This window comes from Gopherus flavomarginatus, chromosome 1 (genome assembly GCF_025201925.1).
Source record: "Gopherus flavomarginatus isolate rGopFla2 chromosome 1, rGopFla2.mat.asm, whole genome shotgun sequence".
In the NCBI taxonomy this organism is placed as follows: domain Eukaryota; kingdom Metazoa; phylum Chordata; order Testudines; family Testudinidae; genus Gopherus; species Gopherus flavomarginatus.
Genome location: NC_066617.1, coordinates 314548391 through 314565455, shown reverse-complemented (window position 1 = coordinate 314565455; position 17065 = coordinate 314548391). Strand labels below are relative to the sequence as shown.

General features: G+C 38.5%; 1 protein-coding gene across 8 annotated transcripts in view; it reads left to right on the top strand.

Annotated features, from left to right (window-relative positions):
• Positions 1-17065, top strand: part of RCBTB1 (RCC1 and BTB domain containing protein 1) — a 52749-nt gene that overhangs the window by 30046 nt on the left and 5638 nt on the right. For 5 of the 8 annotated variants that reach the window (XM_050948588.1, XM_050948612.1, XM_050948605.1 and 2 more), the window contains 7 exons: positions 1070-1228; positions 7506-7613; positions 8646-8788; positions 12116-12306; positions 13639-13765; positions 14765-14916; positions 16207-16337. In XM_050948588.1, the coding sequence (XP_050804545.1) occupies positions 1070-1228; positions 7506-7613; positions 8646-8788; positions 12116-12306; positions 13639-13765; positions 14765-14916; positions 16207-16337 (1011 nt within the window). The remainder of the gene's footprint in view (positions 1-1069; positions 1229-7505; positions 7614-8645; positions 8789-12115; positions 12307-13638; positions 13766-14764; positions 14917-16206; positions 16338-17065) is intronic. The other 3 variants (XM_050948630.1, XM_050948621.1, XM_050948579.1) reach the window with 2 other exon arrangements.

Below are 17065 nucleotides of genomic sequence, written 5' to 3'. Positions count from 1 at the left end.
ATAGTTAATAAAAGCAAAGGACGTAATATAGTTATGGACAAAACCTCCTGCTTTTTATTTTTTTCGTGGTAATGTTATAGTGTGTGTGGCTGGTGCTTTTGCACAGTTTTTCTCCATTTGTCTTCTATCAATAGATATTAAAGTAAAGCGCTCAATTAGCACCAAGAAGGATATGTAGAATTTATGCAAAGGCAACTTCGGTCTTGCAGTTGCAGTCAGCAGCATGTCTGGTAACATCTTTTCCATAAGGATAAATTTTAAAGCAGGACAAAACACTGGATAGTAAACTGTAGGAAATATTCCTACATTTGCCTCTGGGGATGGACTAGGTAACCAAATACGAAATAACACATATTAGAAACTTTAGAAGAGGGGGGAAAAAGTCTCCTGAGGGAGTATATATTTCAAGATCTTTTAGGAATTTATGAACACAGACTACATCTTACTTTCTTAATTTGAGACATTTTCAATAGCAACAAATTCTTGTACAAAACAACTACCAAAACTAGTACTTCCCTTCATGCAATTTGTATCAAGTATCGTAGCTGCTGAAACTTGTATGGTGAACCAAAACTTCCCCATTCACAATGACAGGTTGGGGGAATTAAGGAACCCCAAGGACAATTTTTAATCCCTTATCCACCTGAAACAACAGACTGCTAAGAAAAATGAGAAGGGGGGGAATTCTGTAAAGCTGGAAAATAAATGACATCCTTCACTGTATTACCCATTGTGCTTAACTGTCTTGAATTATATTGGAAGAAGTGTGTTCAAATTCAGCCCACAAAGTTGTACATGTCCTGCTGCCACCTTTATCTTTTATACTGGAAATATGTCCCTTTATTTTTGACAAAATTTGGATGCTCCTGTTTTGAAATAAGTAATTGGAAAAAATGCCATGTTTATACAGTACCAGATCTAGCTCATAATATTTAAATTAAAAGAAAAAGTCAGTGATTTGAATTTAGCTAGGGTTGGGCAAATCCTATTTCTTCAGAAGAATCTAGTAGCAAAACTAAACATTTTAGCTCTAATCTATTCAGATATGTATCTCTCTTTTCATGGGCAGGTATATGCATGGGGCTATAACAACTGTGGTCAGGTTGGATCTGGATCTACAGCAAATCAGCCAACTCCTCGCAAAGTCTCAAATTGTTTACAGACTAAAATGGTGGTCAGTATTGCTTGTGGCCAGACCTCCTCTATGGCTGTAATAGACAATGGTGAGGTAAGCTTTCTCCACTAACCTAATAATATAATACATTCTTGTCTGCTTATAACTGACTGAATAGAAATGAGAAATGCTGACATGGAGAACACTTCAGTTATGGAAGATACGTCAGTAGCTACTGTGGAATTTTATGGTCCACAAGAAATACCTTAGTATAACGGTTCAACAGTCACAGCTTGAGCATGAACAGTAGGAAGTATCTGCTAAGGTAGAGTTAATTGCGTACTTGTCCAGGCTGTTAACAGGGTTTTTCACTTAACAAAATTCACAGAATGGTTTACTCTTTTATAGATGTTATTTTAAGTCTCCACCTCCTAGTTACCATTCAGATGCCTTCTTTGCAATAAGAAATAACTTCCAGATGTGGCTCAAAGGTTGAGTAACCAGTTTCCAGTCTCTACAAGATATATTGATCTGTTTGTATTGTAAAGTGTCTTCTGTATTTTTGTAACCTGAGAAAATAGAAAGTCACAGGGTCTGAAAGTCTGCAAATTTATAATACCTAGTTCTATAAGACTATATAGGAATGGCCATACAAGGTCAGAGCAAAGGTCCGTCTAGCTCAGTATCCTGGCTTCTGACAGTGACTGGTGCCAGATGATCTAGAGGGCATGAACAGAACAGGGCAATTTACTGAATGACCCATCCCATATCATCCAGTCCTCACTTCTGGCAGTTGAAGGTTTAGTGGCACCCAGAGCATAGGGTTGTGTCCCTGACCATCTTGGCTAACAGCCACTGATGGGCCTATTCTCTGTGAACGTATTTAATTCTTTTTTAACCCAGTTATACTTTTTGGTTTTCACAACATCCCCTGGCAGTTTAGTTCCACAGGTTAATTGTGTATTGTGTGAAGTAGTACTTCCTTATGGTTCTTGTGTTACATGGTACTATCGTATACCCTCCTTAGTCATCTCTTTTCTAAGCTAGACAGTCCCAGTCTTAATCTCTCCTCGTGTGGAAGCTGTTCCAGACCTTTAATCATTTTTGTTGCCCTTCTTTGCACCTTTTTTCCAAAATCTTTTGAGATGCGGTGACCAGAGTTGCATGCAGTACTCAAGATGTGGGCGAACGATGGATTTATATAGTGGCATTATGATATTTTCTGTTGTCTTATCTATCCCTTTTCTAATGGTTCCTACCATTGTTCTTTTTATTTATTTTTTTTTTGGCAGGAGAGAATTACCGCTCTTTCTTGAACGGTAGCAGCTAATTTAGACCTCATCATTTTGTATGCATAGTTGGAATTATGCTTTCCACTGTACATTACTTTGCATTTAATTTCATCTGCCATTTTGTTATCCAGTCAACCCAGTTTTGCGAGATTCTCTTTGTAACTCTTAGTTCAGTCCAAAGCTGACTGCAATCTTGAGTAGTTTTGTCTCATCTGCAAATTTTGCCACCTCACTTTTTAACACCTTTTTCCAGTTATTTTATTAATACGTTGCACAGCACTGGTCCCAGTACAGATTTTTGGGGGACCCTGCTATTTACTGGTCTCCATTGTGAAAACTGACCATTTATACCTACCCTTTGTTTCCTATCTTTTAACCAGTTACTTATCCATGAGAGGACCTTCCCTTTTATCCCATGACTGCTGCCTTTGGTGAGGGACCTTGTCCAAGGCCTTCTGAAAGTCCAAGTACACTATATCCATTGGATCACCCTTGTCCACATACTTGTTGACCCCCCCCAGAGAAGACTAATAGATTGGTGATGCATGATTTCCCTTTACAAAAGCCATGTGGACTCTTCCCCAAGAAATCATGTTTATCTCTGTGTCTGATAATTCTGTTCTTTGCTATAGTTTCAACCAGTTTGTCTGATACTGAAGTTAGGCTTCCCGGCCTGTAATTGCTAGGATCACCTCTGGAGTCTTTTTTAAAACTTGATTTTACATCAGCTATTTTCTGGTCATCTGGTACAGTAGCTGATTTAAAGGATCGCTTACATACTACAGTTAGTAGTTATGCAGTTTCATATTTGAATTCCTTCAGAACTCTTGAGTGAATACCATCTGGTCCTGGTGGCTTATTACTGCTAAATTTATCAGTTTGTTTCAAAACCTCTATTGACACCTCAATGTGGGACAGCTCCTCAGATTTGTCACCTAAAAAGAACATTTCAGGTGTGGGTATCTCCCTCACATCCTTTGCAGTAAAGACTGATGCAGAGAATTTATTTGGCTTCTTCACAATGGCCTTGTCTTCCTTGAGTGCTGCTTTAGCACCTTGATCGTCCAGTGGCCTCTCTGATTGTTTCGCAGGCTTCTTGTTCTTGATGTTATTAAAATATATAGTTTTTGATTTTTGTTAGTTCCTGTTCAAATTCACTTTTGGCCTGCCTAATTATACTTTTAAACTTACCTTGCCAGAGTTCATGCTTTTTTCTCAATTGGATTTGACTTCCAGTTTTTAAGATGTCTCTTTGTCTCTAACCACATATTTTATTATTGGTTAGCCATGGTGGCTGTTTTTGGTCCTCTTGTTGTTTGGTTTTGTTTTTTATTTGGGATATATGTATAGTTTGAGCCTCTATGATGGTGTTCTTAAAAAGTTTCCATGCAGCTTGCAGGCATTTCACTCTTGTGATTGTTCCTTTTAATTTCCATTTAAGTGTCCTCATTTTTGTGTAGCTCCCCTTTTTGAAATTAAATGCTCCCCCTCTCCTCTCTCCCAAGAATGTTTAAATTTAACTACATTGTAGTTGCTATTACTGTTGGTTCAGGTATATTCACCTCTTGGACCAGATCTTGTGTGCCACTTAGGACTAAATCATGAATTTCCTCTCCCCTTGTGGGTTCCAGGACTAGCTGCTCCAAGAAGCTGTCATTAATGATGTCTATAAATTTCATCTTTGCACTCTATCCTGAGGTGATGTATACCCAGTTAATATGGGGTTAGTTGAAATCCTTCATTATTACAGTATGTTCTGTTATTGTAGCCTCTCTGATCTCCTTGAGCTTTTCACAATCACTGTCACCACCTTGGTCAGATGGTCAGTAGTGTATTTCTACTGTTATAATCTTATTGTTCAAGCATGGAATTTCTATCCATAGAGATTCTATGGAACAGTCTACTTCATTTTAGATTTTTGCTATATTAGACTTTATACTTTCTTTTACATGTAGTGCCACTCCCAACCAGCATAACGTACTGTCATTCCTGTATATTTTATACTGTGTGCCATTGATTATTATCATTCCAACAAGTTCATGTGATGTCTATTAATCAATATCCTCATTTAATAACCAGGTGCTCAAGTTCACCCATCATAGTACTTAGACTTCTTGCATTTCTATACAAGCACTTTGTCGATTTAGTTGCGTGCCTTCATGTGATATAATTGAATGGGACTCTTTCATTTGACTGTTTCACTACAGTTCCTACCTATATTTTATCAACTTTTATCCTCTCGTCTTTACTAAAATATAGACTCTCCTTTAATAAAACCTCCCCAAGAGATGTCTGTCCAAACCGTATGCTCCTGCTGCACCTTTTCCACAGCTTTCCTATGAAGTGCATTTCATCAGTAACTCTCAGTGTGCCTAAATAACACGTGTCTGTTCTTCAGCACTTTAAATTTATAAAATGCCTCACCAATGTCAGTTAATCCCCACAACAGCTCTTCCTAGACATTTTTATACAGAATTCTTCTTAACTGAATCACAGAAATGTCGGGCTAGAAGGGACCTTGAAGTCAAGTCCAACTACTTGTGCTGTGGAAGGACCAAGTAAACGTAGACCTTCCCAGACAGGTGATTGTCCAACCTGATTCAAAACCATCAGTGATGGGGATTCAACGGCTACCATTGCAAGCCTATTTCAGAGTTTAGCTATCCATATAGCTTGAAAGCTTTTCCTAATATATAACCCAAATCTCCCTTGCTTCAGATTAAGCGCATTACTTCTCATTCTACCTTCAGTAGACATGGAGAACAATTGATCAGTGTCATGTTTATAACAACCCATAGCATATTTGAAGAGGTGTCATCAGGTCCCCCCCTCAGTCGTCTTTTTTTCTCAAGACTAAACATGCCCAGTATTTTAATCTTTCCTAAGAGGTCTGGTTTTCAAAACCTTTTATAATATTTTATGCTCTCCTCTGGCCACTCTCCAGTTTGTCTGCATCTTTCCTAAAGTGTGGCACCAGAATTGGACACAGTACTCCAACTGAGGTTTTATCAATGCTAAGTAGAATGGGACAGTTACCTCCTGTGTCTTACATACAACACACTCTCTTGCTAATACACCCTAGAATGTTAGCCTTTTTTGCAGCTGCATCAGATTTTGACTCATTCAATTAGTGCTCCTCAATAACCCCCAGATCTTTTCCAGCAGTATTGGCACCTACCCACTTATTCCCCTTTTTATAGTTGTGCATTTGATTTTTCCAATGGAATACTTTTGCACTTCTCTTTGTTAAAATTCATCGTGTTGAATTCAGACCAATTCTCCAGTTTGTCAAGGTCATTTAGAATTGTAAACCTCTCCTCCAAAGTGCCTGCAACCCCTCCCAGCCTTCTGTCATCTGCAGATTTCATAGCATATGCTCTGCTCCTGTTATCCATGTCATTAATGAAAATATTAAATAGTCCGGACCCAGGACTGACCCTGCAGGACCCCACTAAACACTTTTCCAGTTTGATATCGAACCATTGATAAATACTCTTTAAGTAGTCTTTCAACCAATTGTGCATCCGCCTTATACCTTCCCATATTTCCCTAGTTTCATTATGAAAATGTCATGTGCAACTGTTAAAATCAAAACATCTACTTCTTTCCTCCCCTATCCATCAGGCTAGTGACGCTTTCAAAGAAGGATATTAAGTTTATTTGGCATGATTTGTTCTTGAGAAATCCATGCTGGCTATTCCTTATATCCCTGTTATGCTCCAGGTGCTTTCAAATTGGTTGTGTAACAACTTGTTTCAGTATCTTTCCAGATATGGAATATGATTTTTTTCAGTGTAACTTGTAGTTTTTCTGGTTGCAAAGATTGCATTGATACATATGTTTTCCTGAATCTGCAGAGGGATTGAAACAACCACACCAAGTATACATTTATTTATTCATCTCAATAGGGTATTAAATGTGATGCTTAACTATGATAATCTAAAAGCTAGCATAGTTAAACTTCCATTTAATACATCTGAGGAAGTGGGGGTTCACCCATGAAAGCTCATGCTCCAAAACGTCTGTTAGTCTATAAGGTGCCACAGGATTCTTTGCTGCATTTAATACAATGCTCCTGTGTACTTCAATACACCATGCAATCCCATTAGCTGAAAGTGAATTATGTCTCCTGAGAGTTGTTCTGGTGTTTATCTAACTGCACTTAGGGTACATCCAGACCACCCGCCGAATCAGCGGGTAGAGATCCATCTATCAATCAATATATCACGTTTCATCTAGACGCGATATATCGATCCCTGAATGCGCTCCCATCGACTCCGGAACTCCACCAGGACAAGAGGTGGAAGCAGAGTTGACAGGGTAGCCGCCGCCGTGAGGATGGGAGTAAGTCGAAATAAGATACATCGACTACAGCTACGCTATTCCTGTAGCTGAAGTTACGTATCTTACATCGTACCTCACCCCCCAAGAGTAGACCAGGCTCTAGTGTTCCCCAAAAAGTTTGTAATGCAGCCTCACTGCTGGAAGCAGCCAATTGGATATCTGTTTCACTTTGCTTCAGATACCCGAGTCCCAGACCAAAGCATCACCAACTGACGGGGCTGTGAGAACCCTGTCTTTCCAAGGCTTTAGTTTTCCCGAGAGACCTGTGGATAATTGGGTTGCACTGTACCTGTGATGTTCTGATGTTTTCATTAGAATGGACACTAGGAGTAAAGTGACAAGTTCTGAAGAGGGAAGTAATGGACTACTCTGCTGTTGTACATACCTTAAGTTGATCAAGATGATTGCTTTACAGTTCTGTCCACTGAAAAATATTAGACCAGCACAGTAAGACTTGCAGGAGTTTGTGGTATTGTATGTCTTCTGGGAAACTAGCTCAGTACAGTAAAGGTAGGCATCTTTTAAAAAGCCAACTTTCTGTTAAAACCCGGAGAACAGAGAAGTTGGAGAAATTGATCAAATTAATACAATATGCCCTCATCTCCATTCCCCTTCCCCTTGTTAGATTTGTGAAGATTTGACATTATCTCAAGGGACTTTCTCCACAGATTTCTATTGTCTCTGGTTACAACTCATATTTTCTGTATTCCTACAAACAGAACAGGTAGCTTAATCTTTGTTTTTTTTAAAACTAGGTATATGGCTGGGGTTACAATGGTAATGGTCAGCTAGGTCTGGGAAACAATGGTAATCAACTCACACCTTGTAGAGTGGCAGCGTTACATGGTGTATGTGTACTTCAGGTAAGTCCAAAGTAGAAGTGAACAGTGCATTAATATTGTCTACGTCTTCAAAAATTTCACCCAATCTGAGTCATAAGCACGTTTCTGAATTCAGGATTTCAGTGTTCCAGTTCTTGTAAAATCTATTAAAGCCGAAAGATTGTTCACAATCTGTGTAATGCTTGCTTTTGTATAACCTTGTGAATGTGTCAGAATGCTTCATTGCTGAATAACGTAAATAACCTATGCATACAATATGTCATACAGGTACCATCTCTGTATATTGTGGGGCATGATGAAGTGAGGTATAGTGGGCAAGCTTGTAAGGAATGATCAAGGACAGAGAAACTAAGAGATTCAAAGGATTTGTCTTAATATCCTAGCTAAACAGTGGGTTAGGAGTGAAAGGCTGGCGAGAAGTGTCTTACGGTGAAAGCATAGGGCTAGGATTCAAGAGATCTGGATTCTAGTTAGGACTGTCAGACTTGAATAACTTAGGTTAAGTGATTGTGTGACCCACTCAATTTTTTTCTCCATCTCTACAATAGATAAACCCCCCCTTACAGGACTGTTCAAGCCTCAGTTCATTAGTTTGTAATGCAGTTTGAGATCTTGGGATTAAAAGTTGTATGTAGTTGTCTAGTGTGAAAGATTTAACTGTTTCTGGAGGAATTACTAAAGTTTGTAACTTAGAGGTCAGAGAGACTACAAGGGGATTATACAAAGTAGTCCAAGGTTAGGACAAAATGTTTAGCTATTGTGGACAAAGAATGTTAGATTTCTTTTTTTATGAGTCTATTTATTAAATGAAGAATTGCAGCAAACAGTGAGGTATAACCAATGAACACTAAATTACCAGAGCTTGAGGTTGTCTAGTACTTATTGCTAATGTATTTCATGTTTGCTTTAAGTATCAGGAAATAGCAGTTTTTGGTCCTAAATGGAGAATGATGGAGATATTGAACGTACTTCAGACAGATTAATGTAATGAGTGTAATAATTTGTCTTCCACTTGTTTCTGTTTAGTAGTAATCTTTGTAAATTTACTTACAGATTACCTGTGGCTATGCGCACACACTAGCACTAACAGATGAGGGTTTGCTCTATTCCTGGGGAGCTAACACTTACGGGCAGCTGGGAACTGGCAATAAAAGTAACCAGCTAAGCCCGGCGCAGATCATGATGGAAAAGGAAAGGTAATGTTGCTGCAGCTAACCTATTTTTAGATTGTGTTGTGGGAGCATGCATTATGGAGTCTGTTTGTAGCTCTAGAAATGTGTGTCTTGCTTTATGGATACTTGTTCCTGTTTGTTAATCTTGTATATACCATACTCTTATCCTACCTTTTTTCCTCTAAATTCTAGACAGGGTATTTGTAGTGGCTCCTATGCTAGCGTTTGAAATTTATATATATTCTATACATATCTGGTGCAGAGATGTAATGAACAAGGAGGCCAAATGTTAATTTCAATAAGCCATTCCACCGATGACCTCTCTAATAAAAACTTTTGGATTATGTGTGGCAAGTTGTTATACTATTTGATGCCTATATTTGGAGGGAGGGGAAAGCCTGGTATGATTCACTAGGAAAGTCAGCTGTCTGAGATTCTATAGTCAAAAGCCAACAATGTGTTTTGTAAGTTCCTCTTAACTCTGAAACACTTGGACTTCTGTGTCAATTTTTAATAAGTGATTTGCTCTCATTCTACCTAGTTCTGTTTGTGTAATTATCTAATGGGCAAACAGTCAGCATCTGGCTGCCTTTTCTTTATACAGCTAAATTTTCCATTTGGGAAACCAAGGCCATTTGTAAGATGTCTTTGCATCTTTATAAATGTGAGGTGACAAAGCTTCTTGGTACTGAGCCTGCTAAAAGTTCAACAAAACTAAAGATGGTAGAAAATAGTTTGTTTTTGTGAAGGACTTCTTGAAGAGAGAAAGAATCAGAAACGAAATTGGATGCTGGAGAACGCTGGTGGAAGGAAAGATAATACAGAATAGGGTTTTATTTTCTCTTAAATAGTGGCTCAAGTGAGGTGCATGCAGAACTTAAATTCAGAACTGATCATGTCTTCAGGCATGTTTTTTTAAAAAAGTCTTCATTTCAGAAATATGAAATGGATAATGTCTTGCTAATGATAAAATGGGAAAAAAATGTTCCAGAAAAAGCAATCTGTGGTGCTAAACTTTTATGAATCTACCCTCCCCTACTGAACTTACCTGAGTAATCTTTCTTGGAGTCAGTGCCTATGTGACAGCGTTTTCTGGTGGGATACATTTTAATTCTTGCTGCTCCTGTTGTCTATACATACTACCCAATCTGCCATTTATGTTTAATGCTACTAATAGAGGCTACTAGCAGATCCTGTTGAAGTGGAGTGCCATGGTGTCCTGAGGAATAAGTATGATGTATCACTGAATTTGAGTTTTACATCCAGAGTGAAGCCTAATAGCTTAAAAGGAAATCTGAGTTAACCTGGAGATGCAGCCTTGAAGGAAAGAATTTGAGTGCAGATGTCCAACAGATAAAGGACCTCTATTTATCAAAGAAAGAAAAGGTGATATGCTTGGTGTTCTACAAGACACATGCCACCTTTGACCATCGGAGCTTACATTCTAGAACGAGGGCGGAGATAAGGCAAGACAAAAAATAGGGTAGTGTCAGTGTTGATGGAGTCCAGTTGGGGAAACTCGGGTAATTGAGGGCACAGTGGAGTCGTGCATGGATTTGAAGGCAAGGAGTGGTTGTGGCCTCAGAAGGAGAGGAAGTTATTAACAGAACTTTCTTTTTAATTATTTTAATGTTAAGAGAGTTTGCTGTTGCTGGCTGGGATGGGCAGTCCTGGTAGAGGTGAGGTTATAGTAGTGGTATTGTGGGGGATGAATTCCTGAGTAAGAAGAGACAGCATGCTAAATTGCTGGAGTTACCACTTGTGGATCTGATGGGGTGCTCCGAAGTCTTGGTGTCCGATGGGTCTTAATACGATTTTAAAGCGAAACAGTTATTGTGTGTGTAATACTCAACTTGTTTTCTTTGTAAATTAGGATTTACTCAATGCTTAATTTGTGCCAAGGCTGAACCCTGGCCCCTCTGGGTTGGCAGTTTGTAACCCCGGCCCCTCCAGGCTTGCATCGTCAGTTATGAATGTAAAAAAAATTGATTGAGCAGCAGCACCACTTTCATTACGAATTTCAACACTGGATTTACCAATGAAAGTATCTAAATTCAGGATTTACCACCTGATACTCTATGCTGAAAGACAATTTTTGTGCTATAATCTGATATTTGAGCTACTCCTAGATTGCCATATTGGGATACCGACTTTTGATATACAGAAGAAAAACTGTCAGGAAATATAAATTAGGTTTTATTGGAAGTTTTTTGTTTGATGTCCTCCACTGACTCTTTTTTTTTTTTAATTAATGTGGAAAATACCTGAAACCCTGGCATGCATATTTTTAACATGGGAAACAATAAAACCTATCTTATTTTAAAACTAACTCTAGAACTTCCCTACCAGTTTTTCATTTCTGTGGCACTGTTCACGAGCTGAACAGAGATTCTGGATACGTCCTTGCATTTCTTTTAATGGGAATGTGATTCTTCTCTGTTCGTATAGAATCACTTCAGATAACAGTTTAGGGATTATTTGAGTAAAGGGAGAACAGAATATGTAAATGTACAGCAGCACCTGCAGTTCTTTAAAACACTGTGGACGCCATTTTTTTTAAAAACTGTAAAAGATACTTTTTTTTTAAGAATGTGATTATTGAATAATATGGCTATTTAAAATGATAATCCTGTCAATCTGTTATTTTCCAAACAGGCTTTAAACACTGGGAGGGTGTATGTGGGGGAGAACTAAATACAACATGTGAGGCCAGAAATAAAGGCATGTTTTAGAGCAGGCTATACCTGTCTAAATATCAAAGAGGGACTGGGAGATTCTTTAGTGAAGTATTTTAAGTGCTTGTTTCAAAAGGCATTTTCACTGCACTGGTACTAATAATTTAAAATGAGAGAACTAGTTCATAAAAGTGCTGTTTGAAGACAGAGGGCCTGAAACATGCGCCATTAATTTGGGAATAGCTTTCCAGGCTACTTCTCAAATCTTGTTTTGTTACAAATATAGATGTAGTAATTTCTTCATGCTTATCCTCAGGCTTTGCTTACGTGTATTGCAATGTCTGGTGATATCCCTTTTTGTTTTAGAAATCTCTGCCTGTTGTGGGTGAGGTATGAAGAATGTTGGTTGAAAGACTTGTGAATATCATTTTCTGTAAATGTCATTGTAATCTGATATTGTATTGTCTTATCTCTGTAATTTAATATTGAATCTGATTATGTGAAGGTTGTTCAGTTCAAATCGATACCCAGTCAAAAGAAAATACAGGACTACAGATAGCATATTCTCTACTTTTTTCACTGATACAATTAGGTTGTCTTTTAATTTTATGCTTCTGTGATTTAAATATATGTTGTAGACTAATTCTGTGTTTTCTTTTGATTTTTCTGTTCACAGGGTGGTAGAGATTGCAGCCTGCCACTCTTCTCACACTTCTGCTGCCAAGACCCAAGGTGGCCAGGTGTATATGTGGGGCCAGTGCCGTGGCCAGTCTGTTGTTCTTCCTCACCTCACTCACTTCGCTTGTACTGATGATGTGTTTGCTTGCTTTTCTACTCCTGCTGTGATGTGGCGCCTCCTCTCAGTAGGTGAGAGCAAACTGGGACATGTTATGCAGTGCTACAGCCAAAAAATCCAATACTTGTATGGAACAGATTTCCTGTTTAATTATATTTGCACCTTCTGAAAATGTGCTTTCTTATTACAATCTGTGTATTCTAGTAGGGTGGGCACTCTGCGATAGCTAAGGGTGAAAGCAGCTTACTGTTTAGCAATCGATTGTTTAAGTGCTCAAAAATCCACGTCATGTGCACTTAACGTTGTCATGTATGCTACTGGACTGCTAGAAATCCACCATGGGAAAAAAAGAATAGACCACTGTGCTTCTTTGCTTGCATTACTCACAACTCAGAATTGAAATGCAGGGTCTGTGTTTCCTTTGCGTGCAGATACACTTCTCATATCACACCATGAGCAGTGGCAATTTGCTGACAGTAATCCCTGCACCAATCAGCATAGCTGTTACTAACACAGTAGAGGGCAGTTGGAGCACACTCAGATAAATAAAAGAATAGCATTGTGGGGCACAGCACACCACATGAAATGACACTCTTACTTAATCTTCCTTCGTGCCTTCTTATCGTAGGGTAGCCTTGGCTGAAACATACTTGCAATATATTCCAAGGGGCTCTTGCCAGTTCATGTGGGATGGGCAGAGTTAAGGTTGCTAAACTCATAGATAGGTTTCCTGCAATGCCACAAATCTCTGAAAGCTTGTTACTACTGACTACTGTACGTTTTTTTTATAGGTAAATGGAGGACTTAAATCTCAGTGCTATTAATCAAGCACCTTTCACAAATGCTAACGTGTTTTTTGGGATTGTTTTAAAAAGTAAATCTGACTTCTTTTTTTTTTTTAATTATTTTTTAGAGAGCAGTGTCAGCTTGGGCACCACAAGTTCATAATACACAAGGACACTTTTTTTTTTCATAGCTAGGTCTGATGTACTGCACTTCCTCGCAGGAAGGTTAATCTACATTTTTCAGACCTGCATTGGATCTGTCCAAATGCTGAGGAAACTCAGTTTGGGAGTTTGCTCAAGTGGGTAATTTTAATAGCTTTCCAGCTTGAATAGTTTCCTTGGTAGCAGTTGCAAGGCTGTTGTACCAACCTCACTTTTCATGACACGCTTATCGGATTATTATGCTCTCATAAAATGAGTGCTGACAACTCTGAACCCCAGTCAGGACTGCCAACATAGATCTGCCAGACATTTACTTCCTAAACATCGTGTAGTTACCCAGTGACCATCTTTTCTTGACTAGCCTGTTTGTTTAAGCCACTCTGCAAATGTATGTATTATTAGGCAGAATGTATTTTGTTTTCAAAACTTCTGATTTTTTTTTTTTTTTTTTTTAAGAGCATGAAGACTCCTTAACAGTAGCTGAGTCTCTGAAGAAAGAGTTCGACAGTCCAGAAACCTCAGACCTAAAATTCCGCGTAGATGGAAAATACATCCATGTTCATAAAGCTGTTCTAAAAATCAGGTAATGTTCATGTTTCATGGCTTCTTGGTCAGCAATCTCTCTACTGCATAGAGATCAACCCATTAACTTGTCCCCTCAGAGAAATCCATCTGCAGGGCTATCAAAAGTGAAGCTGTACTTAGACTTTTTAAGACTGTGTTCACTATTATTGAAATTGTTTGTTTGTATTTTGGACTGCTTGGAAGGATGAGGCTGACACAAGATCTTTAGAAATGAGGGGATTTGTCTGTATGAATTAGTGTGATGTCTTTTTTTTTTTTTATATATATTTTTTGTGGGCCAGTAGCTGTCCTGGACATTTCTCAGGTAATATAACCACATAGTTAACCAAAACAAAGATAAATAACTAAATAGCTAATTGCACTGACTTTGAATACACATGAACGAGACATGCTGTTTTTACATGTTATTTCTCTTAAGTGTAACTTAGTAGAATGAGTATTAGGGGGGTAGCTGTATAGTCTGGATCTGTAAAAAGCGACAGAGTCCTGTGGCACCTTATAGACTATTAGACGTATTGGAGCATAAGCTTTCATGGGTGAATACCCACTTCGTCAGATGCCCACTTTATTAGAATGAGATTGTTAAATACTAAATTTTGAGAAGGGGCTGAACCGAAATACCAGTTCTTAAAATTTTGAGTGTGGATCAATATCCAGACTTCACAGCAAGAGCCTATTTCTTTATTTAAAAAATTACTAAAGCCCTTTATTAAATTCCATATGTACAAAACTTAATTCTTTATTTCAAATTCCCATCTGTTGTATCACACACAAAATAATTGCTTTATTCTCTTGATGCACAAATATTACTTGCATTTGTTGTACCCCAGTATTGAGAAGAGAACATACCCCTTTGGTATTTAATGACATCTGTATTTAGAGATCTTAATTTATTGTAGAGAAAATGAAGGGAAGCTTTATTTCAAGTGGTCTCTAATGTAGTATACATGTATCATATCACGGTATGCCAGATAAATGTTCTGCCTTCCTGTTCTAGATGTGAACACTTCAGAACCATGTTCCAGTCATATTGGAATGAGGACATGAAGGAGGTGATAGAAATAGACCAATTTTCTTACCCAGTGTATCGTGCCTTTCTTGAGTACCTATATACAGACAGCGTTGATCTGCCACCTGAAGATGCTATAGGTAGCACAGCCTTCTTTGGCCAAATTACATGATAAATCCAGAGACTTGATCAATAGACAAAAAAGTGAGGGAATAAGTGGTGCATGTATGGTCCTAAGATCAACATATGATCAGTTTCATGGTGATAACTTTTAAAGCACAACTAAAGTAAACTCTGTTAACAACTTGCTACAGAAATAATGCTGTGTAACTCTGAATAAATTGTGCAGCAAGTATTGGAGAGTAAAAGGTAGAGGAGGTCTTAAAATTACTCTTAATTGAATCAATTATGCTTTGAAATGACTTCAAGAAAAAAACTCAGTCCCTGTAATGGGATAATTTTTACCCAGCACAGTGGACAAGCTCTGAATCAAATTCTAGCTTTGATAGCAACAGTTGTGCACTTGGTACTTTCCCTGTTCTATAACCATGTGCTTAACTTTTATGCACATGTGTAGTCCTTTTGATGTCAGTGAAACCACTTGTGCTTAGGGATAAGCTCCTGTTTAAGTGTTAGCGGATGGGGCTTAAAGTAGTGAAAAGGCCTTTGTTTCTTCTTGAGTGTCAGTAAAGCTGATTTTCTGAATAACGCCCAATTTAACTGATATATGGTGTTGTGTGTTGGGGAATGTCTATGCAGTAGCTGGGAGTGTGCTTCCCAGCCTGGAGAGGTACAGACATGCACTAGCTCCACTCAAACTTGGATTCTAAGGGCTGGTCTACACTGGGGCCGCGGGGGAGGTATCAATCTAAGATATGCAACTTCAGCTACGTAAATAGCGTAGCTGAAGTCGAAGTATCTTAGATCAATTTACCTCAGGTCCTTACCGCACGGGATCAACGTCTGCGGCTCCCCATGTCGACTCCGCTACCGCCGCTTGCTCCGGTGGAGTTCCAGAGTCGACTGGAGCGTGTTCGGGGATCGATATATCACGTCTAGATGAGATGCGATATATCGATCCCTGAAAAATCGATTACTACCTGCCGATACGGCGAGTAGTCTGGATGTACCCTAAGAATAGCAGTACTGACATTGTGGCCCCGGGCTGCAACTTGGACTTGCTCAACCGCTTGGTTCTCACGTGAGTGATTAGCCTGCTTCACCACCCACTCCGCAATGTTCACGCTGCTATTTTTAATGTGCCACTTCAAGCACAGCGAACACGTCTGCTCAGGCTGGGAGGTAGGCTCTCAGCTGCAGTATAGACATACCATACTTCACACAGAGAATGAAGACACAGTTTGAAGCTTGCCTTGATACTGTAAAAGCAGAGATTGAAAGTGGCTAATATAATGGCATTTTAATTTCAGGACTTCTGGATTTGGCTACATCTTATTGTGAAAATAGATTGAAAAAACTGTGTCAACACATTATCAAGAGAGGAATTACTGTGGAAAATGCATTTTCATTGCTCTCTGCTGCAGTGAGATATGATGCAGAGGTAAACTTCTAAAGATTAAACTCACTAAATAAACTACCTCTTTTTGACCAGAACCATGGAGCATAGCAAACAGCTTTTTATCTCCATTTTGATTGAGGGAAAATTGCTCGTTGCATTGAGAATTTGAGCACTGGGGTTCTGGTGCTGTTCCTTGGACTCTGTAGTCATTCTGTTCAGAGCAAAAGCCATATCTTTGTATTAAACTTGTAGTAGACAAATTAACTAGCACTTATACATACACACACTTATTTTAATCAAAGCACTGAATGAAGCCCAATATAAGTAACTTTCATATTGTCTAGTTCATGGTAGCCATTTTATGCTGTTTTTCCTAGCTTCATAATGCATCGCTCCATGTTATCTGGAAAAAAATTTCATGCTGAAAACCTTCTATCTAAAGGTTGAAAATATTACCTTGCAAATAAAGGGCAGGCTTTAAAAAGAAAGCAGAACCTGGAGATTCTAAAAGTCCTGCCAATTGGTTTTATAACACTAATCTTTGCTTAATACATTTAAATACGTGCACAGTACAAGTTGCAGCTTTTTGAAATCCTCTTCCTGTGTTTTGGGAATTTTCTTGTAATATTATTGAAGGCCGGGTACTGACAGCTGCATCTGAATGTTTGTTAACAAAGTTGTTTAGAAGTAGGTGACATAATAGGCACCAGATGGACCTATTTGCTCCCTCTTGATTTACGCTTGGATATAGACATAAACATCAGCAATTT